The sequence below is a fragment of the Rattus norvegicus genome, chromosome 10, assembly GCF_036323735.1.
Source record: "Rattus norvegicus strain BN/NHsdMcwi chromosome 10, GRCr8, whole genome shotgun sequence".
NCBI lineage: Eukaryota > Metazoa > Chordata > Mammalia > Rodentia > Muridae > Rattus > Rattus norvegicus.
In genome coordinates, this window is record NC_086028.1 from 91624888 (window position 1) to 91648662 (window position 23775).

General features: G+C 42.8%; 1 protein-coding gene across 2 annotated transcripts; it reads right to left on the reverse strand.

The window, feature by feature from the left end:
• Positions 1-5213: 5213 nt before the first annotated feature.
• On the reverse strand, positions 5214-23739 carry Ccdc47 (coiled-coil domain containing 47). 2 transcript variants are annotated; one of them, NM_001013974.1, is made up of 13 exons: positions 23576-23739; positions 20462-20742; positions 19021-19128; positions 17861-18035; positions 15732-15853; positions 15466-15531; positions 12281-12382; positions 11978-12088; positions 10786-10871; positions 9873-9931; positions 9553-9662; positions 8943-9110; positions 5214-6924 (listed from the first exon to the last, which is right to left on the reverse strand). In NM_001013974.1, exons 2-13 carry the CDS (start codon positions 20723-20725, stop codon positions 6844-6846), a joined length of 1452 nt encoding a protein of 483 aa, NP_001013996.1. In that variant the 5' UTR covers positions 20726-20742; positions 23576-23739; the 3' UTR covers positions 5214-6843. The 2 variants fall into 2 exon arrangements, with proteins under 2 accessions (NP_001013996.1, XP_038942097.1); XM_039086169.2 differs by lacking the exons at positions 17861-18035; positions 19021-19128; positions 20462-20742; positions 23576-23739 and adding an exon at positions 16869-17834 and having other exon boundaries at positions 5307-6924.
• Positions 23740-23775: the final 36 nt, after the last annotated feature.

The window sequence follows — 23775 nt, forward strand, 5'->3', positions numbered from 1 at the left end:
ATCCACAAAAAGCAAGGGAGTGGAGGAAAACTCAGTTTCTGCCAGTTCACACAGTCTTTGGAATCCAGAACATTAGGGAAAGCAGTACCTGAAAAGGTGTCAAGCTTTGCTTTTTTTGTTGTTGTTGTTGTATGTTGTGTGTGTACATCTATTTGAATGTATTTGTATGTGTATGTGGACTTGAATGTATGTGCACAAACCATGTGTGTGCAGAAGCAGGCAGAGGTCAGAAGGTGTCATACCCTCTGGAACTGGAGTGACAGAAACTTGTGGGTGCTAGATCCTTTCCAAGAGCAGCAAGTGCTTCTTACCGCTGACCCATCTCTCCAGCCCCAAACATAGTTTTGAGGCAGGGTCTCACACCTAATCCAAGCTAACCAGGCTGACTTTAAACCCTGTAAACCCCATCTCTTCTGGGATGACAGTATGAACCACTGCACCAGACTGTAACTGACAAGGCAACCTCAAGTTGAAGTTTTCTTTTCTTTCCCTTCCCCTTCTTTGGACTGTACTAGACATTGAACCTAGGGCCTCATAGCATGCTAGACAAGTGCCTGGGCCCTAAAACCTTAGTCATTACGATGGGATGTGTAAACACTAGGTATTTCGTCCAATACCACATTTTCTAACAGGATGTTGCAGTTTGAGAGTCAGCATGGCTAAAAGATTTTACCAACTGGATGACTACCCACAGTAAGTGCTCTGAGAACCCCCTCCTCCCAGAATCTGCCGTGACTATTTTGGTAGGCAAATGCACAGCTTCTCATGCACCAACCCTGCTAAGTCAGAATGAACTGTGTATTGAAAGGTCAACATTCAGAGTTCGAGTGTGAGCCCTGGAAGGCACAAGCTCCTGATGCTTTTGAACTTTTTACAATGTTAGGGTGTTTAAAGATTTGACTTGAAAAATTGGCTGCTTGTTTTCCTGCAGTGAAGAACAAGTCAACGAGAATTATCTGATCTGCAAGGTAGTTTCAACTCCATGTCCTTAAGCACTTTTCACTCTACTACCTAATGTGAGCTTTCAAATAGCCATTTTAGGAAGGAGTAGGAAGACAAAAGGAAAGAGCCTTGATAAAAGCCCTGGAATTGGAGGGCTGGAGGTGTATCAGCAGACACCCAACAGGCAGGAGGCCTTGGGTTCGAGTGTGTGTGTGATTATACATGACGCACAAATCCAGAGCTTTCTTAGCACAGGAAACCGACTTCAGTTCTAGCTCTGCAAAGTGATAAGCTAAGCTACAGAAAAATATATGAATGGAAGGAAGCTATATAAATGTAAAATATGAATGGAAGGAAGCTATATAAACGTAAAATATGAACGGAAGGAGGGAGAGAGTACTGTGAGAACAAACAGCAGAGTACAAGGTTGTGGGTATGAACGTGTAATAATGAGACCCATTATTCTGTGTGCTACCTAGAAATATGTTTCTTAACGATTATTTATTTTATGTAATATGAGCACACTGTAGCTGTCTTCAGGCACACTAGAAGAGAGCATTGGATTCCATTACAGATGGTTGTGAGCCATCATGTGGTTGCTGGGAATTGAACACAGGGTCTCTGGAAGAGCAGTCAGTGCTCTTAACCACTGAGCCATCTCTCGTTTGAAAAGCATTTCACCAGGTAAGGCAGTACCACCTTGTCCTCAGTAATGCCCAAGGAAAAGAATAAGAAGGCCAGAGCGAAGGCTGGAGAGATGGCTCAGCAGTTAAAGAGCACTGGCTGCTCTTCCAGAAGTCCTGAGTTCAATTCCCAGCATACATGTTCTGGTTCATGACCATCTATAAAAGGATCTGATGTCCTCCTCTGGCATGCAGGTGCACATAGAGCAGAGCACTCATACATAAAATAAATAAAATAAACAAAAAAAATTTTCATCTTATACAGAGTGCTAACTCCTAGCAGTGGTGTAATGAGTTACAGCCTACTGAGATGTATGTGTGCTCTGGTGCACAGATGTTGTTTTGTTGTCACAGCACTACAGTGAGATACAGAAATAAAGACTTAAATTAAAAAAAAAAGGCCAGAGCGAAGACCAGAAGCTAGAGGCCAGCCTAGAATGCTAGAGGCCAGCCTAGAGTACAAGAGGCTCTGTGTCAAGAGTAGGAAGGTGAGTGAACACGGTAGTACACTCCAGCTGCCTGGAAGGCCAAGCCTATCTGTGTCCTAGAAACCAGCCTATGTGATGATTAACAAGTAGCCCTCTCAGAGAACAAATAGGTGTGCTGATACCCACCCATCACCCCATCACTCGAGGCTGGGGCATGGGCACTGCCCTGAATTACAGCCAGTCTGGGTTACAGATGAGACCTCACTTCAAAGCAAGCAGTAGGGTCCACCATTGAGAAATAACAGCCTTCTTTTATTCCTTCTTAATTCAGAGGGTTAAGAAAGCTGTGAACTTATACAACCATAACACCGTCTTGCTTTAAGTTTTTTTTTGTTCCAAAGATTTATTCACTGTAGCTGTCTTCAGACACACCAGAAGAGGGTACCAGATCTCATTACACATGGTTGTGAGCCACCACGTGGTTGCTGGGAATTGGAACTCAGGATCTCTGGAAGAGCAGTCAGTGCTCTTAACCTCTGAGCCATCTTGCCAGCCCTTAAGATTTTTATTAAATTTATGTTTAGAAGATGCTTATATGTGACTGCAGTTGCCTGCAGAGACCAGAAGAGGGCAACAGATCCCCCTAGGGTTGAGATTTCAAAGTGGGTCCTTTGCAAGGGCAGTTAAGTGCTTTCAACCTCTAGCCTTTCTCCAGCCCTGATATCTTCCTTTTGCAATAAAAGTCAATCATCAAACACTGGAAACTTAAGAACTGGGATTAAAGACACGAGCTACACGCCCAGCCAGGCTTCTTTTTCCTTTTGTTTCAGTTGTTTGCAGTAGAAGCCAGACCTCCGGGTCTAACTCTTCCCTCTGACGTCCTTTAACATCGTTTAAAGTGAGGCAGAAGAAAAAGTACAGAATTTGACTTCTCACCAAATCCAACAGACCTGATACAATTTTCACACTCTCCACTTCCTACTGAATGACTGATGTGTCACCAAGTATCTTCCCTTCTCCAAGTCCCACATAAGGAGTTCTACATCTTACGCTTGATACAGCGAGGTTTCCTTGTATAAAGGAAACACAATTACAATTCTTCTATTTTTCACCACATACCCCCCAACTCCAAGAAAAAAATAAAACAACCCCCCTCACCTTATCAGTTCTGATATATAAAGTCAGAGGTTAAAAGAATTCATTCACCTCATTCCACTGGATAGAGAACAAGAGAATAGACTTGGATAGTAGCCTTGCCTTCGTAAAGTCTAAGATTATCTTTTGGTTTTAAACTATCTGTGAGACGAGCTGGAGAGATGGCTCAGCAGTTAAGAGCACTGACTGCTCTTCAGAGGTCTTGGGTTTAGGTCCTAAGTACCCTCAGGGCAGCTTACGACCACCAGTAACTCCAGCCCCAGAGATTCCAGCACTCTTCTAGCTTCCTTGGGCACTGTACACGCATGGTACATAGACATACATGCAAGCAAAACACACATACACATAAAGAAAAATTTTAAATAAACTGTGAGGTAGATAGGAAAAATATTTACTCTCACATTATAAAGAAATAAACACAACAGACTCAAGAGGTCAGTGACTTACCCAAAGGAAAAAACTTAGCAATGTTTTTTCAATACATTTATTTATCCACCTACTGAGTACATGTGTGCATGCTTGTAGGAGTCGCATGTGTTCTGAGGCGCAAACTCAGGTCATCAAGCTTAACGAGAACCTTTATCACTGGGCCATCCCTCCGGTGCTAGCAATTGGTTTTGTTGACACTGTCTTTGTTTATACTTCAGGGCTAGTTTTGGCATTGCCAGTGATTCAGGCAAGAAGATTTAGAAAGCATGGTCTTTCCAACGTGACAGTAAGCAACGTTCTACTCTCCTGGTCCTGATTCATACATATCAAGATGTCTTACCCCAGGAGGACTATAATGGTTTGGATCTGAAATGTCACCAAAGTCCCATGATAAACACATATAGCCAGTGGCACTATGGGTAGATGATGGAAACCAAAAAAGGAATGAGGTCTTTGATGGTGGGGCTTTGAGATATTAGTACCCCTGCCTCTCCTATCTGTCAGCTCCTTGGCCACTGTGAGGTAAGCAACTTTGCTCTCCCATAGGCTGCCTCCCCTAAGCCAAAGGGCAGTCCAAGAACTGAAACTGCCATCCTGAACCATCTTTTTCTGTCTAAAGCTTATCCCAGCGGTTTGTCACAGTGATGGAGACCTGACTAACACAGGAAGGAGCTCATTAATAACGGTGTAGGTAAAGTGAGCTGGGTGTGATGAATGAGACGTATGTGACCCCAGCACTCATGAGTTCAGGCCAGCCTGGCCTAGAAAGTGAGTTCTAGTGGTGCACACCTTTAATCCTAGCACTTGGGAAGCAGAGACAGGTGGGTCTCTGAGTTCAAGGCCAACCTGGTTTACAGATTGAGTTCCAAGAATGCCAAGACCAAAACTCTGTCTCAAAAAACAAAACAAGGGGCTGGAGAGATGGCTCAGCGGTTAAGAGCACTGACTGCTCTTCCAGAGGTCCTGAGTTCAAATCCCAGCAACCACATGGCGGCTCACAACCATCTGTAATGGGATCTGATGCCCTCTTCTGGTGTGTCTGAAGACAGCTACAGTGTACTCATATATAATAAATAAATCTTAAAAAAAAAAAACAAAAAAAACCAAAACCCACCACCACAACAACAACCAAACAACACCCCCTCCCCACCACAAAACCCCAAGGGAGCTGGAGAGATGGCTCAAAGGTTAAGAGCACTGACTCTTCCTGAGGTCATGAGTTCAATTCCCAGCAACCACATGAGATATGGTGCTCTCTTCTGGCTTGTAGACATGCAGACAGAATGCTGTAATTATAATAAATTAATAAAAAAATTAAATTAAAAGCAAACAAAATCTAAAAAGTAATAAAAATAAATTTAAATTTAAACAAACAAAGCAACCTGTGGGTCAAGGTGCAGTGGTATGTCAGTGTCCCAGCACTTAGGAGGCTGAGGCTAGAAAATTCTGAGTTTGACTGTGGCCAGCTTGGGCTACATAGTGAGACCCTTTCTGAAACAAACAATAGAGGGCTTTAGAATATAAAATACTCCAAAAGTGTTCAGTGGTAACCACAAAGGAATATTCAAGATTAACATTTTTGAAGGAAAACCTTTTAATGTTTTTAATAAGAGAACAGTATACATATTCTTGTAGGACAACTATAAAAAGTCAAAGCCGCAGTCTCAGATTTTTGTCAATCAGTTTAATATGTCATAGGTAGTCATATGAATGCTTAAGTTACAAAATTAGCTGCCACGGTCCAATATATGGGACTTTCAGAAAGCTTATATTACTTAAACAATAACTAAGCACATAAAATTTGACTCTAAATGTACTTTAAGATTTGTAAAACAATGTTAAGTCTAAAATTATATGGCCTTAAAGTGATTCAATCTTGTGTTATTTTTAATAACTTAACTACACCTGTATATCCCAGTGCATAATTTCTATTAACCTAGACAAAGCCACATGAAAAACCCCATGTAATCCCCAAGGCAACAGCACACAGCTTTCACCACACCTCACTGTTACTGCGGCATCAGAACACAGAAATTGTCAACCAAACCCCACTACCCACTCCCAACACAAAACAACCCTTTCCCACCCCAGCAAGAACTACCTGGTACAAGCAGAGACTTAAGAAATGCTTTCTCGGTAGGAAGCATTTATAAAATGCAGAGCTCTCGACAAGCCAATGCTTATGCACAGAGAGGGGCCTCTCTCCACCATCGCTCCTGCCCCACGAGTCAGACAAAATTCTGAATCACTTAAAAAAGCTCACTTTTTAAAAGCATATTTGTGCATATCAATGGTTATGTGTTTCAAGACAGTACATACCGGCCTTGTGGACAATATAAAAGCAGGCAGAGAACAAGCGCACTCATAAGACAGATCAGCTCCTCCATGAAAACCTCACAGGCTGCAGCAAGCAAGAAACCCATTATGACCTCACAGAGACCAGCCATCTGACTGCTGATCCGGCTAGCTGACGCAGTCCATTTATTCATGCATTTCTTGCTCAGAAAAAATAAGCACATAACTACTTCAAATCCAGCACTCAGTGTCATTAGCTCATAGTATCAGGCAATGAGAAACCACTCCTGTACTACCTACCTCGAGAGTCCTCCATGGACTTACAGTATCCTAACACCTATGGATCTCTTCCTATCATACTGCCATCAGCACCACCCCCACACAAAACATATGCTGTACTACGTTCTAAGTCTCTGACCTTGTCATCACATACAGTGTTCTAGATTCCACTTTTTTCACAAGTTTAATGTGGACACAGAAAAACAAGCAATGGCTATTGTGCAATTCCAATAGATATTCTTAGGGTGTTGGGTTAGAGTCAGTCTCCATAGAAATTTCAACTCTCAGTTTAAACAAAAAGCAACAACCTACCTAGAAATTTCATGATCGTTCTTCAAACACCAAAGTAAAGCACTAATGATTCACATTATAATTTAAACATTGTAAAACTACACATACTTATATACCATTCCTTTTAGAGAATAACCAAAATAATTTGATTATCTGGAAGGAGATAGCTGAAAAAGCCCTTTCAATGTATCTCTAACCTCTGTAGAACTCCAAACCAAAAGGAGAGGGTGAAATAAAGATCTCTGAGTCACCAGAAACACGTGACTGTTAGGTGAGGACTCGGCAGACACAGCGCTTCCAGCTTCCGGCATCGGCATCGAGGACAGGCCCGTAGGACCACTTTACATGGCTTTCACTTTGATTTGTTTCATTTTCATTTGCTTCTTCTCCAACTTCTTTTGTTCTCTCCTCAAAGCCGCTTCCTGTTTAACAGGGACGGGAGAGAAGGATCCAAATTAAGCTCTAAGAACAGACTGAAAAAAAAAACAGGGACTGGAGGACCTGCTCAGTGGTGAGAACTCAAGATGCTCTAACCGTGATGCAGAGGACCCAAGTCCTGTTCCAAGCATCCCTCAGGTGGTTCACAGCTGCCTTAAATCCCAGCTCCTACAGAACTGATGCTTCTGAACCTCACGGGCACCTCCAGTCACATGTGTCATTATTCAAAACCCTTTTGAGAGTGGGAGTGGGAAGTTTGAAATAGGGTTTCTCTCTACAGCACTGGCTGTCCTGAAACTCACAGAGATCTGCCTGCCTCAGCCTCCTGAGTGCTGGGATTAAAGGCGTGTATCACCATGCCTGGCCTTTTATTCAAAATCTTGGTCTTGCAACACATAAACCATTCTTGAAGATACTTATAACTGCAAGTCAGGCATGAGGACCACACCAATCCCAGCATTTGGAAGACTAAGGCAGAAAGATTGCACTTTTGCTATACAGTTAGTTCCAGGCCAATCTGTGCTATAGATCCAACCCTGGCTACATAGTTTCAGGCCAATCTGTGCTATACATCCAACCCTGGCTACATAGTTCCAGACCAATCTGTGCTATGAGACATTGTTTCAAAAGACAAAACACAAACATTACCAATTCATATGCTGAGGAATAAAAATGAATGGGAAACAAGGCAAAGCTAATTAAATCTTAATTTAGACAGAAACAGCACTATACTTTTGTATGGTGTGTGTATTTCTTTTCTTTGAGGTAAGGTCTCAGTAAGTCACCCGAGATGATATTAAATTCAACTGCGACACCCTTTCTCTCTCTCTCTCTCTCTCTTTTTTTTTTTTTTTTTTTTCTTTTTTTTCCGGAGCTGGGGACCGAACCCAGGGCCTTGCACTTGCTAGGCAAACACTCTACCACTGAGTTAAATCCCCAACCCCGCGACACCCTTTTTAAAAGATAAGTTCTCATTTAACTATCACTAATGTAGAAATTGCTATTAAGGCCAGGCATGATGGCTAAAGAGATGGTTTACTGTTTAAGAGTACTTGCTGCTCTTCTGGAGAATGAGTTTGGTTCCTAGCACCCACACCAGGTTTGGGATACCTCAAGTTTGGGATACCAGCTATTTAAGAGAAATCTACAGCAAAACCTATAGAGATAGTAGAATTCACTGATTCTGTATCAAACACTAATTTTATTTTATTTTTTATTTTATTTATTTTTATTTTTTATGAAACAGGGTTTCTCTGTTTAGCTGTCCTGGAACTCAATCTATAGACCACACTAGCCTCAAACTCAGAGAACCAACTGCCTCTGCCTCCCAGGTGCGCCACCACCACCTGGTTTCAAATCCTAATTTTAAGTGACAAGTGTATTAAAACATAAGAGCTGGGGAGTGGTGGCACACACCTTTGATCCAGCACTCAGGAGGCAGATCTCTATGAGTTTGAAGCCAGCCTGGTCTACAGACTTCCAGGACAGCCAAGAGGTACACACAGAGAAACCATGTCTCAAAAAAGGCAACAAACAGATGAATAAATAAAACATAGGATATAGGGGTTGGGGATTTAGCTCAGTGGTAAAGCACTTGCCTAGCAAGCGCAAGGCCCTGGGTTCGGTCCTCAGTTCCGGAAAGCAAAACAAAACAAAAACAACATAGGATACAGGCAGCTAAGGAACATTGAGAGCAGAAGAACCAGTCTTCCCAGAGATGAGCATTAACTGGTTACCGAGTACCAAACAGTCAGCCCTGAAAACATGCACACAAATAGTAGACACTCAACAGGTTGTATTTGTATAGGTGAGGCACACGCAAGGCACAGAAGTCACAACAACAAAGAAGCCATGAATTTGAAAGAGCGCTGAGGATAAGAACTAATATATGGGAGCTTTGGGAGGGAGGTCAAGAAGGGGGAAATGATATAATTATCTCAAAAATAAAAACTCATAATAGAAAAGCCAAGCCCAACAGCCTGAGACTCTGGGAGTGTCTCACCTCCAGCCTGCGCTGCTTTTCAGGGTCCTCCTCATTCATGATCCGCTCCTTCTCAGCTCTTTTCTTCTCCTCACGCCGAGACTGTGCAGCCTCCTGTCTCTGTACATGTGTCAGCTTCAGAAAGTTCTCTTCCACGCGTGCCCGGTTCTTATCTGCTTTTTGTTTGCCCTTCCCCAGGAAGCAAAGACTTCATAAGGAACCAATTCTTTTTTTTTTTTTTTCTTTTTTCTTTTTTTTCGGAGCTGGGGACTGAACCCAGGGCCTTGCGCTTCATAAGGAACCAATTCTAATGCACAGTTGAAAACCCCACTTAGCGCTGCTAAAACTCCTCCCCTTTGACACTTTCAAGTCAACTAGCAAAGACTCAACCACTGCAGTCATTGACAGCTGCTGCCCACCCGGGGGAAAACCCAACAATAAAAGGGGAGGATCCTTTTTGTTTTGTTTTGAATTATCTTCATGCCTGTTTCTACCCTACTGTCTACTATGATAATTCTCTGTAGAAATGTGTACAAGCTAAAAGTTTACTATTTTTTAGCATTTGGGATATATTGTCATTTGACAACACTTTACTCCATACTAAGTGGTTCGTAAAAACATAGGGACTTACTTCTCTGTTGAGGCGGAACTTTTTGGCTTTATCGATAGAATAAATCACCATGTTCATCAGGGGTAGCAAAGCCTCCATATCCTTTGGGTACGTGTTACCTGAGCCAGGCACTGGAAAACAAAGCCATTTTCCTATTGAGTAATGGCAGCATTAATACTTCTGGCGAACAGACTAGCTCCTTGGAGGAGCCCAGAAATCAACAAGGAGCAATGAAGTCAGCAATGCTGTAGTTTTAGAGCTATTATTTCAGAAGGAAAAATAATCTCGAAAACATTTCCGAGGAAACTAAGAACTAGACAGACAGGACTCACAATACCTACCATTAAATGTAAACAGTAGTGTCCTCTTGGTGTCAGGCAGCTTTAAAGGCTGCCCTTCCCTGCCATCAAAGAGAAATCTGTTAAAAGAGACTGTAAGAGGGGTTGGGGATTTAGCTCAGTGGTAGAGCGCTTGCCTAGGAAGCGCAAGGCCCTGGGTTCGGTCCCCAGCTCAAAAAAAAAAAAAAAAAAAAAAAGAACGAGACTGTAAGAAAAGACCTGTCTATGCATACCAGCATGCGTCTGACTCGGGCAGGCAAGTACCTGCAAACAGCAGTGTGTGTAGTGTGTGTACTCTGCACCCCCAAGTCATGGGTAACCACAGAAGCTGAAGGGCTTAACAGTCATCCTCCCACTCTGCTACATCTGAAATTCTCCAGGGATGTTTACAGTGGACATCTCTGCTTCCACCCGGGAGCCAGAAATACGCCTATATTTAAGATGAGGCCACGGGCTGGAGAGATGGCTCAGCGGTTAAGAGCACTGACTGCTCTTCCAGAGGTCCTGAGTTCAATTCCCAGCAACCACATGGTGGCTCACAACCATCTGCAATGGGATCTGATGCCCTCTTCTGGTGTGTCTGAAGACAGCTACAGTGTACTCACAGACATTAAATAATAAATAAATAAATAAATAAAGCCATATTTTAACTACTTTTGCCTTCTTTTGTTTTTCTGCCTGCATGTATGTGTGTATGCAGTGCCCATGGAGGCCTGAAAAGGGTGTCAAACCTCCTGGAACTGGAGTTAAGAGCAGTTTTAAGGCTTCATAGGGGAGCTGGAAACCAAGCGCTGGCCCCTGGTTTTCTGCATGAGCAAATAAACTCTTAACCACTGAGTCAAACTGCAGAGGCTACTATGGCGTTTCAACATAACTGATAAGGACAATGACGTTAATACTTTTATTTCATACATACTCTTGCATAATCTTTGGACCAGAGAACTGGTCTGAAAAATGAACAGATTCAATCTTATCAGCATAGTGTGTAAGAAAGTGAACCATCTGAAAGAGAATCAGAAAGAAAGAATATTAACTAAAGCTTGATGTACTTCTAAGCTTTCAGAAATATTTACCTTTTAATCCTTACTTTTATAAAATGTCATTCAGACTAAAATACTTCTTTTAAAAAACTTGTATCTATGAACCCTCACCTTCAGTTTAAAGGAACGGTTCTCTGAGTCTGGGGAGGCAGAGGCAGGCAGACCTGTTTGAGTTCAAGGCCAGCCTGGACTAAAAAGCGAGTTCCAGCACAGCCAGGTTCTTCTCTGCAGCCCCCTCCAGCCTTAGCCCCTTCCATGACGAGATCGCCATGTGCCCACCTTTACTCAGACAAACTGAAACTCAAGATTGGACTGTAGTCTTAGACAAGCAGACTTGGCTTCAAGAGGTTGCACACATCTTTATTTGCAGCATTGGGGAGAGAGGCAGGCGGACCTCTATGAGCCAGGGCTACAAAGTGAGACTCAAATTGGAAACAAAAACCATGAAAGCTTGAAAGTCATTAGGTCTTCAGAGAACTTTTTATTTGATTGTGTGGTTATAAATGAGTGTGCGTGTGTGCTGTACACCTGGGGAAGGCAGAAAAGAGTCACATCCCTCATAGCTGGAGCTGTGCTATGACATGAGTTACAGCCCTTACAATCGATCGCTAAGTGCTCTTAACTGCCAGTCTGTCTGTCTCCTGGACTGACCGCTCTCTGGCTAGCTGTCTATCAGTGTGAAGAAGCAGTGGACCCCTGTAACTAACGTATGGCTCAGAGAAGACCTGTCCTAACTGTAAGGAGACCACTCTCCCAACACAAGAGCTGGCCAATGTCTCAATGAGAATGGCGGACAATTGACAGCTGTGTTACTCAATTGAACAAAATCAGGCAGATGACTGTAAGTCACACAGAGAATGCTTTTATCATGAATGATCTGTAGACAGAGATTATTTACCTGTTGTTTCAGCAAGGATCAAATAAGATTCACTATGATATATATATATAATTTATATATTTATATTTCTTCATTTATCTAGAGAGTCTCTCCCTGTACTACCTAGCCTGGTCTAGAACTCACGACGTCCATCAGTCGTGCACTAGTGCACCGTCCTTTATCACTTTTACCTTTGTATCCATCATCCCCTCTGTGACTTCTCCCATCTCTGACAGAATGGCCAAAGAGTCTGGCAGTCCATACTTCGCTCCAGACTTAGGTTTATCACTACAAAACTCACTCTGGAAGAAAAATTGAAAACACGGAACACGATTATTTTATATCGTTTTCCCAAACAGCTAGGTATGTATAATCAATCTATTTTGAAGTGGTGCCTAACGTCTGAGAGACAGACTGTGCTGTCCTACAACGCTGAACTTCCTTGTCATAGAGGCAGCTTCAACAAACGTTTAAATCAGAGCAACTGGACATACCAGATCCTGCATCTCTTTCTGCAGTCGCAGCAAAGCTTTGCGAGTGCCGACAGCGAACACGTATGTATCCATGTCCTCGTCGTTCATTGTGACTTTTATTTGCTTTAAGAAGAAAACAAGACAAGACACACTTACTGAGGTCTATGGTGGGCAGGTTTCTAATGGCCCCGAGAAGTTGACTTCCGCTACACACACTCTTCCCTTGGACAGGGCTCATGGGTATAGTAGAACCCCCTAATCAGTTGATTCAACTAATAAAAGAGCATTGTCTTGGGTAGGAGAAATAATCCAGCAAGTTATTAAGAATAACTGGGTCTTAGTTGAAAGAGAAAGTCTTTGGGACCAATGTGATCATCAAGGAAGAGGGATGGATTATAAGGTCCTGAGGCCACACCTCCAGGACCCGAGTAATTCCTAGTGGTGAGAAACTAGGTACTTATAAGAAACTGAATTCTAACAAAAATCTTTATTTGCTTGTAAAGAAGGAAACACAAGCCTGGCTCACACTGTTTTCAGCCTTGTAGACCTAAGCGGAGGATCCAGCTAACCCCAACTGGGTCACTCATGTACTCATAACTGTGAGATAATAAATGGCTCTGGATCTTCTTTTTTGTTTGTTTGTTTGGCTTTTTGTTGTTATTACTGTTTTTTGTTTTGTTTTTGAGACAAAAATCTCAAAAAAAATTTTTTTTAAATCTTGCTGTTCATAGAGATGTATACCTTTAATTCCAGTTTGAGGGCTGGTCTACATAGTGAGACTGTTTCAAAAAACAAGCAGAAAAAGACTTATTATTTCTATTCTATGTTATGTGTTTGGCTGCATGCATATCTGTGCACCATGTGTGTGCAGCACCCCTGGAGGCTAGAAGAGGCCATTGGATCCCCTGGAACTAGTTACAGATGGTTGGTTATGAGCTGGGTGTTGGTTCTGCGGATCAAATCCAGGTACTCCAGAAGAGCTCCCAACCGCTGAGCCACCTCTCCAGCCCCAGGTGGTAATATTTAGTCAGCAATAAACAAGATTCAAGTGTATGTGTGGCTTAGGAATTATATGTGGGTTTGTTTCAAGATCCTGGCACAGAGCTAAACCTTTATGTTCCATTATTTATAAGAGACACCTTTCTTTCTTTCTTTTTTTTTTTTTTTTCGGAGCTGGGGAACGAACCCAGGGCCTTGCACTTGCTAAGCAAGCGCTCTACCACTGAGCTAAATCCCCAACCCCAAGAGACACCTTTCAAACAGCCTGAGTTCACACTAATGTAAGGTTTCCACACAACTCCAGGAATTGGGGGCTGATGCTGAAACTTTCAGCCCTCCTCAGGGTCCTGAAGAGAGGACCATGGGGCTTTGTGCTGTACAAACCCTTGAACGGCTTTCAGAAAGCTTCCATATTTGTAAACTTGTGAATTCACTAAAGAAGCAGGATGCTCAGAGACGATCAAGAGGCTCCCACACCTCCGCCCTCATCCACAGCATCTTACCGTGTATCTCTGGCCAGGCTGAGTTCACTCTGTAGACCGAGCTGGAGCTCGCTATTAGTCCAGCTGGCTGACCTACCCGCACGACTCACCAGTGCTGGATCAAAGGCGCACCACCATGCCTGGCACCTCATTTATTTCAAACTGGCTATTGCCGAGTTGTGTTCTTAATAAAGTCAGTAAATATAGCAAAGGTTTTCCATGAACTCTGTGAATCATTCGAAAGTTATGAAACCTGGAGAGAGGTGATGGGAACCTCATAGGTGACCAGCCAAAAGGGCATATGGTATGGTGGCCTGGGATTTGAAATTTTCCCACAAGTAAGGACACGTGGATGGGGGTGGGGCCTGAACCCTTCAACCTGTGGGACCTGAAGCTAATTCCAGGCAGTGTCAGAAGTGAATTGTTGGATCCCAGCTGTTCTCTAGAGAATCCAAGAACTGACCATTGTTGAAAAATGTCCTTACACAAGTAAATAATGCTTAATATTTTGCATTGAAAGAGACAATGTTATAAACTTAAGAAGTCTGACATAGGCCTGGAGAGATGGCTCAGTGGTTAAGAGCACTGACTGATCTTCCAGAGGTCCTGAGTTCAATTCCCAGCAACCATCTGTAATGGGATCCGATGCCCTCTTCTGGTCTGTCCAAAGACTGTGACAGTGTACTCACATACATGGAATAAAAAAATAAATCTTTAAAAAAAAAAAAAAGAAGTCTGACATGATAAAACGTGGTTCTAGTTGTACTAATTTTATTTCTTTACGATTGGGCCAAATTCTTAGTATATGGAAAAGGAAAACATGGGGCTGGAGACAGACAGGCCAATGGTTGAGTACACGGCTGATCTTGTAGAAGACACAGGTTCAGTTCTCAGCACCCACACAGTAGCTCATAACACTAACTAATTCCATAAGGTCCAATACTCTTTTTTGATCTTTTAGACACACACGTGGTACACAGACAGACATGTAGGCATCACACACATAAAATTCAATTTTTTTTCAAAAGGAGGACCCAAGATGCTAATGTAGGGAAGAACTTGGTAAATGGTAGTTTTTGTTTTGTTTTTTTTTTTTTTTTGGTTCTTTTTTTCGGAGCTGGGGACCGAACCCAGGGCCTTGCGCTTCCTAGGCAAGCGCTCTACCACTGAGCTAAATCCCCAGCCCCTAAATGGTAGTTTTTAAAACTACCATTGTTTGTTTTAAGAAACAAACAAACCAAAAAAAAAAAAAAACTGTACTTCTGTACTTACAGGAAATTGCAAAAGCGCTCTCTTTAACAGAATCCACAAGAAAAAAAGCAAATGAGCAACAATCGTACCTGAGAATATCTCTTTGGGAGAGAGGCAAGAGACTTTTTTGACAGTGGATACAGTTTGTAGATTCACAGTAATTTAACGAATGGAAGACCCAATAACCTAGAGTGTGAGCTGAGCTCTTTCAATCGAAATCAATTGTTTGCAGTAAAAATATTTGAGACAAAACCAAAGTAAAACAAACAAACAAACAAAACTTAAATCCTTGCAGAAAATAATCAGAGGCCTCTGAAGAGCTGCGGTCAGAGGACGGTGATCTGCTTTGCTAAGCAAGCTTCATGCTTTCTGGAACCGACACAGACTGCCAGGAGTCCAAACACAATCCAGATAGAAATGGAAGAGTTGGGAAATAATTCAGTTTGTACCAAGAAAATCAGCAGGAATACATACCACCTGATCACTCACTGGCCTCATCATCCGGGCCAGGACGTTAAGTAAGTCTTGTCTCTTCAGGAACTGAAAAAATAGAGAAATTAGTCAATACCTTGCAGTTTACACTTACAAAAGGGCCTTGGAAGGACTCGAATGCAGACATAGAATACTCAGACCTTATTTTACGTCAGATAAGGAGGGAGGAAGCATTGACTTTAGATCAGCGACTGTTCACTTTTAAACCTGAGGGGAGGATGCTGTCGGAGCAGACGCTCCCTACTTACCCTCAGCTGGATGAGCATGCCTTCACAGCACACTCGGCCAGAACACCACAGGTTATAGATGTGCTCATTCTCCTGGTTCAACTTCCCTGTGCTTGTGGCTTCTTTGTTAGTCCCATCATCCCCTACGAGTAAAAGCACCGAATCTGACTCACTGGGCATCTGGATCAGGTTAGGATAGCAATGCTTTGTTATCTCAGAGTCTCCTTGGACAGGGATTAAAGGATCAGCACTGTTGCTTTTACTTCAGTATCATTTACAGGTTTTACATCTCAGTGATGTGAAGTGTAAGGTTACATCTGCTCCATCATACATTAATTCATCTAGTCTTGAAGACATACTCAGGGTCATCTCTCAGCCCACCATCTTCATAGCAACACTCGTATATAAGGCCTGGATTTTCTGAATGAGCTCCATTAATTCCAATTACTTCGGACAGTGTAGAGTTCAAAGGCAGTTTTGACACATTTCAAATCACCAAAATCATTGTTTTATTTCAACTTTATACCAACTGCAAGTAGACTACAGCAAACAACTCCCAAAGATTCCTGTGCAAAATGACTGATTTCCACTGTTCACCATTTTACGTTGCTATCCATTCACGTTCCTCTGTAAATCTATGCGGAGAGCAGAGAGAACGGTACCTCCCGTTACCAGTGCACAGCAGGCACCAAGACCTGGCATCAAGGAGACAGACAGGCTCTTTGCCATCTGCTAGGCCACGTGTGCTGGGGTGAAGGGTCCTGCACAGGCTGGGACAGGCGGGGCTTCTCTTTGCTTTTAAAACTCTTTATTGTTTCCATAACAAAGTTTTGAACTCTGTCTGGCATGAAGAAGAGGGAGGGCGATGAGCCAGAGACTGACCCCACCACCCAAATGATCCCCAACCCAAATTCTCTGTGCAACCACGGAACAGGGAAGAGAGCGCCCACTGGCAACAGGTACAGATTAATACAGTCTAATAACACGGCTGCAATTAACCCTTTAGTAAGCTCTGACACGGTCTTCCTGCTTACAAAAAAACAGGAACTATATCTGATTAACAGTGTTGCAACAAAGAACAATTAAAAAACAATATGTGACAACAACAACAACAAAAAAAGTCAACCAAACAAAACCCAACATTTTGTAAGGTCTAACCTTGTGGCATTAGGGAGGTAGAAGCCTGGTCAGGGCTACAGAATCATTGACCAGCAAGATGGCTCAGCTGGGGAAGGCACTGGCTCCCAAGTCCTCATGGTGAGACCCGCACGGCAGGAGCGGATGGATTTCCACGGTTGTTTCTCCTGCTTATGCTCTCTTCAGTAGCGTTCCTGCCCACCCCCACCTCACTACATAAATCAGTAAGGAGCCAATTATAAACAACTACAACAACAGACAAAACAACGCATGTGAAGTACACCACAGTGTGTGTGAACACTGGCAGACGGGTGGGAGCTTATCACTAAGGAGACTGAAGGTGCTGAGCGTGAAGACGGTCGACCCCACAATCTCAAACAGCTGCCCACTCTACAGACTCTGTGTACATTACATCTGTGGCATAAAAATCAAAGGACCCCAAACTTGAAGGAATTGTGAGGATTTCCCATTTCTAAAAATCAAATTGAAATTAGTTTACCCAACTACCTAAAATGCCAAAGTTTCTTGTTTCAACAAGAATTTTAAATTAACTTTAATTTTGTTTTTAGGACTGGAGAGATGGCTCGGTGGTTAAGAGCACTGACTGCTCTTCCAAAGGTCCTGAGTTCAATTCCCAGCAACCACATGGTAGGTCACAACCATCCAGGGATCTGATTCCCATCCAGGGATCTGATTCCCCTCTGCTGTATCTGAAGACAGTTGACAGTGTATTCAAATAAATAAATCTTTAAAAAAAAAAAAAGAAAAGAAAAGTTTTGCTTTTATATTGACTATCAAAAGCTATTTAGCAATTATACTTTTGACTAATGAAAAATGAGCCTATATTTACTCCTATATAGAAACCCAACAAACTGGGATCCTTGGAGAAAACAAATGCACTGTAGTCAGCATTCTGTGAGAGCATTTAGCTATTTTTGCTGAGCGAGGGGGATAAACTGTTCTTACCAGACTGTTTCCAGGCAGGCTGCCGGACTTGGATTGGCTTAACTTACCCACTAAGGTAAAATTGCTCTCCAAAAGCTCTCTATGAGAGTTAAACCAGGCCTGAGCAAGTCGGCTGTTTTTATTCTTCCCGATGATATAGTTCATGATATAGGCAAGCAGACCGGTCACCATCAAAATTTCTAGGTAATAACTCTCCCAACTGTTCTGGAGGTGTGCAGGAACCTTAAGACGGAAAAATTCCCATTTAGTGAATTCCCATTTAGTGCTGGCTGAGATTGTACATGGAGTCTAAGGAATGGATGAAGAGTGAGAAAGCCCACAGACAGAAGCTGACATTTCTGTTATTTACTCTCACTGGGGAAAAATCACACTTTAGTGGCCAGAGAAAAGACTCAATGTTAGGAGCACTGGCTGCTCGTGGAGAGGACATAGGTTCAGTTCCTAGCACCCAGATGGTAGCTTATAACTACCTTTAACTCCAGTTCTAGAGGACCTGATACTGTCTCTGTCCTCCAAGAGGCACAGGCATGCACGTGGTACACTTAATAAAAATGCAGAAAAAACACCCCTACACATAAAATATGCTCATTTTCACCAGCTTTTTATTTTTTATTTGGTTTGTGTGTTTTTTAAGATAGGGTTTGGTAGTCCAGGTTGTGCTGGAACTCGATTTGTATATCAGAGAACTCAGAACTCAAGAGATCTGCCCGCCCCTGCCTCCTGAGTGCTGGGACCAATGCCATGGCCACCATTCCCAGCTCCAGGTCAGCTTTGAAAAGACTCTTTAAGAAAATGTATATCTGGGTGTGGTGGCACACACTGTTAGTCCCAGCACTCAAGAGGCAAAATCAGGTGACTCTCTGTCAGTTTAAAGCTAGCCTAGTCTCCAAAGTGAGTTCTAGGACAGCCAGAACTGCTACATGCTACACAGAGAAACCCTGTCTCAAAAGAACAAAACAAAAAAGAAAGAAAATGTAAAGACTATCAAATGGATCAAGCTAAGTATGTCCAATCACCCCTCACTGTGCTGAAGTAAAGGCAGAGAGCTAGGCAACGACATGAGAGCAGCATCACAGCAATGGACGCTATCGGAATGCATGGTAAGCTCTGTATGACTGACTATTGTTCCAACACCCACTGTATGTCACGGGCTACAGTTATGGTATTAACGGGTGATAGTCTGCAATTTAGAATCTTACACACTTACATCAACAATTGTTATTGGATCTTTATTTTTGTTAGAAGAGGTATCAGGTTTGTCTTCATAACCCTCAAATTCTTCGTCATCATATGGCTCACTTTCTGTATCTCCCTCCTATAAAAACAAAACACAACCATGTCTACAAATGGCGCCAGCAGTTGCATTGCAGTTTGTTGGTAACATCTTTAGAGAAAAACATGATTCGTCAGCAACAGGTACAGAACACAAAGGCTTAAAATGCTTTTAGCAAAATACCAAACTTGGAGTTGTTAAGATAAGCAAATTCCAGAAAACTAACATACTAATGACATTTAATAATGCATTTCATATGTGAATTTTGATGAGAGCTAGACATGGTGGCAAGTATATTAATCTCAGCACTTGAGAGGGAGGTGGTCCATGACTTTGAGGCCATCTTGGTCTGCATAGCAAGTTCCAGGATAGCCAGGGCTACATGGTGAGATCCTGCCTCAAAACAAACAAAACAGACAGAAGGAAATGCCCTTGTTTTCTCACTCTTCTCCCTATACATAAAACTATGTGGGCGATGGATATGTCAGTTAGCCTGGTTGTATTAATTTAACTCTGCAATGTACACACAGAGCAAAGCATATGGTAAAAAGAAAAACACATACAGTGCGACCTTTTCTCAGAAGCAAACAAATGACATACACAGCATAAATAAATAGCAAACCTGAAAGATGACAAAAAAAAAAAAAAAAAAAAAAAAAAAAAAAAAAAACCCAAAAGCCAAAAGAATGGGGACACTTAATTTAAAATCCCAAGTTCTAAATTCTCATTCATACATTATCTCAGTTCAGATCTATCTACTCCAGTAAGCACAGAAAACACAATGTTTTATCAAGGTAAAAGGTAGGAACACACCACAAAATGTTCACAGGTTCATCTCAGCACTCAGGAGGCAGAGACAGGCAGCTCTCTGTGAGTCTGAGCTCTACAGTATGGTTTCCCAGCCTGGTCTACAAAGCCAGGTCCAGGACAGCCGAGGCTACAAAAAGAAACCTTGTGTAAAAAACAAACAAACAAACTGAAACAAACAAACAAAACAACAGCAACAACAACCCTCCAGAGAGAATAAACTGGAAGAGCTGAACGAAAAGTACTAAACAAAAATAACGACTCCAGACAGCAATAGTCTCCCTATATCTGGGTTTTGTCTGAGAAAGCACTAATCAATTTCCCCATCCTCCTGAACTCCCTAATAAATCAATAATAAACAACCTACTTGGTGGAGCTGGAGAGATGTCTCATTTTTAAAAGAGCACTTGCTGCTCTTGCAAAGGGCCTGGACTTGACTCCCAGAGCCCACGTAGCTGCTCAGTTCCATAGGATTCATGGGCACCGTGTGCACACAGCATACCTACCTACATGCAGGCAAGACACTCGCACACATAAAAATAAATAAACTTAAAAACAAAAGCCCCACCTGGGTATCTGCATCTTCGAAATCGCCTTCTTGGCCTTCATCCTGCCCTTCCAATTCCACGGTGGCCTCATCCTCGTCATCTTCAGTGTTGATCACTCGCTGAGGAGATTCCGTAACAGAATCTTCCACGACGTCCTCAAACTCAGCAAAATCATTATCATCATACTCTACTATGTCTTCCTCATCCTCGAAATCATCAAACTTGGCTTCAGAGACACTCCCAAACACCAAGAGAACAACACAGAAAGCACAGAAGGCTTTCATTGCACCTTAAAAATAAGCTGTGAGAAACAGTGTGTGCTAAGTGAACTACCCTTGCACATACATGATTATCATATTGTGTGAACTGTTAGCAATCTACAAACCAGGTAGGTGTGGTGGCACATGCTTGGAAAATGGAAAGAGGACCGGACGTCCAAGGCCTACCTTGGCTATATACTGAGCTCAGGCCAGGCCAACCTACAGGCTGACCTTAATTAAAAAATAAACCAGTCTCACAAAAGCCTCCTGCTTTTCTCCTCCTCGATGCTCTTGCATTCAGACAGCCCTATGTAAAGGAAACAGTGCGCTGAGGCCAGAGGTACGGGGTCTATCCACACCTGTCAGCAGTTCTCGGTAAAAAACGAGGGTATGCTTTTAATTTCTTCAGGTTCAATTCTCTAAAATCTTCCTTTTGCTTATATATTTCATAAGCTTCCCCCCCCCCCCCAAAAAAGTACATTTGAGAGACCACTGAGTCCTTTCTAGGGGCTGGAGAGGCAGCTCAGCAGTTAAGCACACCAGCTGCTCCTCCACACGACCTTCAATTCCCAGCACCTACACGGCAGCCACAACTGTCTGCAGCACCAGCTCCAGGGAATCCGACACCCTCACAGACATGTGTACAGGAAAAACACCAATGCACACAAAATAAAAGTGAACTACTAAAAAATAACCCTTTCTAAAAGAACTAAGGACTATGGGGAATAAGATACAACTATGGGGGGTTGGGGATTTAGCTCAGTGGTAGAGCGCTTGCCTAGGAAGCGCAAGGCCCTGGGTTCGGTCCCCAGCTCCGAAAAAAAGAACCAAAAAAAAAAAAAAATACAACTATGGATATGTAAATAGTTACAAAATAAATAAATAAAAACCAAGACTGGGATGAAGCTTGCCAGTAGAGTCCTTGTAGTCATTCTGCTGATAGACAAAGGCTGGCTTCACTGTCAGCACTGAGAGAGAAAGCCATTTACTTATAGATCAACTGCAGACAGGTGTTGGCCCTGCAGATCATGCTCTCTCCTAGACACACGATTGCTACGACCATCCCAAGTGTGAACATTTAAGTACAGAAAGAAGATGCAACTACTATGTTACAAAATAGCCTCAGCCAGGGCTGGGGATTTAGCTCAGTGGTAGAGTGCTTGCCTAGCAAGCGCAAGGCCCTTGGTTCGGTCACCTGCTCCGAAAAAAAGAAAAGGAAAAAAAAAAATAGCCTCAGCCAAAGATTATTGATTTTTGCACAAAATCTCAGAAGATAATGTAAAAATATTATTTATACTGTATTTTCAATACGGTTCCCTCCCCCAAACACCAGCATTGAAATTCAGCCTAAAGGCTAGATATGTGTAAGAGTATTATTGCTGACAGGCTATGTGTGGAGTGTTACTACTGATTGTTAAACTAGAAGTTGTCTTCTGACCTCCACATAAACAGTGGTGTAATGCTCTCCCCTTACATATGCCTGACCCAAATAAATAAATTAATGTAATTTTAAAAATGTTACAAAGGGAGACTGGGAATGTAACTCAAGTTGTTAAGACTACCTCAGCTGATACCAGGACTATAGAAAATTGGGTTTGGTGGTATACTCCTGTAATCCCAGCACTCGGGAGACTGAGGCCGAGAGATCAAAGTTCAAGGCCATCCTCTTCTTCATGAGACCCTATCTCAAAAACTCCCAAGGGGCTGGTGGGGTGGGGTGTCCCAGTATTCAGGAGTCAAATGCAGGTACATGTCCAAATTCAAGGCTAGCCAGGACTACATAGTGAGACCATATACTCAGCAGGGGGGGCGGGACAAAGAAGGTGTAGTACCTCAATTCGGTAATCCCAGCACCAGGGAGCCTAAGTTAAGAGGACTACCCTGAATTCCAGTGGCCTGCCCTGCCCTGTCCTACACAGTGAGTTTTAAACCAGACTGCAAGAGTGAGATACTGTCTCAAAAATCAAAGAGCTTCTGCTTTAGTGTCTCCCTTTTCAAGTAGAAGAAACTATGTTTCACTGTCAACTTGACAGTCCGGTCATTACAAGCTCAATCTATAGTAGCAATGTTCACAACACTGAAGTATTTCTAACGTAACTCATACACTAGGTTCCCTCAGGGTTATTTAGGTTAAAATTATTCAAGCCATTTGTGCACTGGCTTGCTTTCTGAGGAGACTCGGCTGTACCTGTCAACCCATTTCTCAGATGCACAGCTCTCTTCCAGGTCACCCAAGCCTCTAGGACGGCTGAAGCAGAAAACACTAGAATCCAGGCACAGGCATTAACATACCCTTCTTGGTTATCTTGGACAAGCTCACCCAGTAGAAAGGAGTAAATGTAACCATCACTGCTTGTCCTTTCAGGCCTCTGTGGCATTAGTCAAAATGATGAAACTTCTAGAAATAACGTAGACATTACTGTCACCTTACCAAGTGTTGGTTACAAACGAGTTGTGTATTAGAAACCTTCGGGCAAGATCGACTCGAGAAGTGGTTGCTTCCGTGAAACTTCTTGTGGTCTGGCCCTACCTCCACCACGGAGAAGCCTAGTGTCTATGCTCCATTCTGGCTACACACCAGATGTTTTCTCAGATTTTTGTCCTGTTGGTTGGGATCTACTCGAAACCACTAATATGATCCCTAAACCTTCCTAAAGCCCAACAGAAAATGGAGCAGAAAAAGATGGACAGAGGTTTAATTTCTTTTTTTTTTAATTCAGGAAAGATAAGTTGCGGGTACTGATGCATGTCACCACCGGCCGGACTTAAAGAGTTGAAGAAAAGAAACAGTACCTGGCTCTGCAGCCACGCAACTTAGTCACCGCTGGGCCTGGCCCCGTCACACCGACTGGAATGTCATGGCCCGCTACCTACCTGCACCCGAGGCTACCACCGGACCCGGGGCTCCTGAGGCCACCACCTCCACCCGGCCTGCCTTTGTCTGGTTTCTGCCTTCAGGTCGCAAAGATTTATCTGCGGGCCGCGAGGTCACTGAACAGCCCAGAGCAGGTAGCTCAGTCACGGTACCCTACTCTTCACGTAGCTTCAGCCGTCCGTTACGTAGAATGCGTACG

Excerpts from the sequence above, each read along its gene's own strand:
- Ccdc47 (NM_001013974.1), bottom strand. The coding sequence starts at position 20,725 with ATGAAAGCCTTCTGTGCTTTCTGTGTTGTTCTCTTGGTGTTTGGGAGT. Across the intron at positions 19,129-20,461 it reads TCGAAGATGCAGATACCCAG|GAGGGAGATACAGAAAGTGA; the intron begins GTGGGGCTTTTG and ends TTGTTTTTATAG. Across the intron at positions 12,089-12,280 it reads AGAAAGAGATGCAGGATCTG|AGTGAGTTTTGTAGTGATAA; the intron begins GTATGTCCAGTT and ends TTTTTCTTCCAG.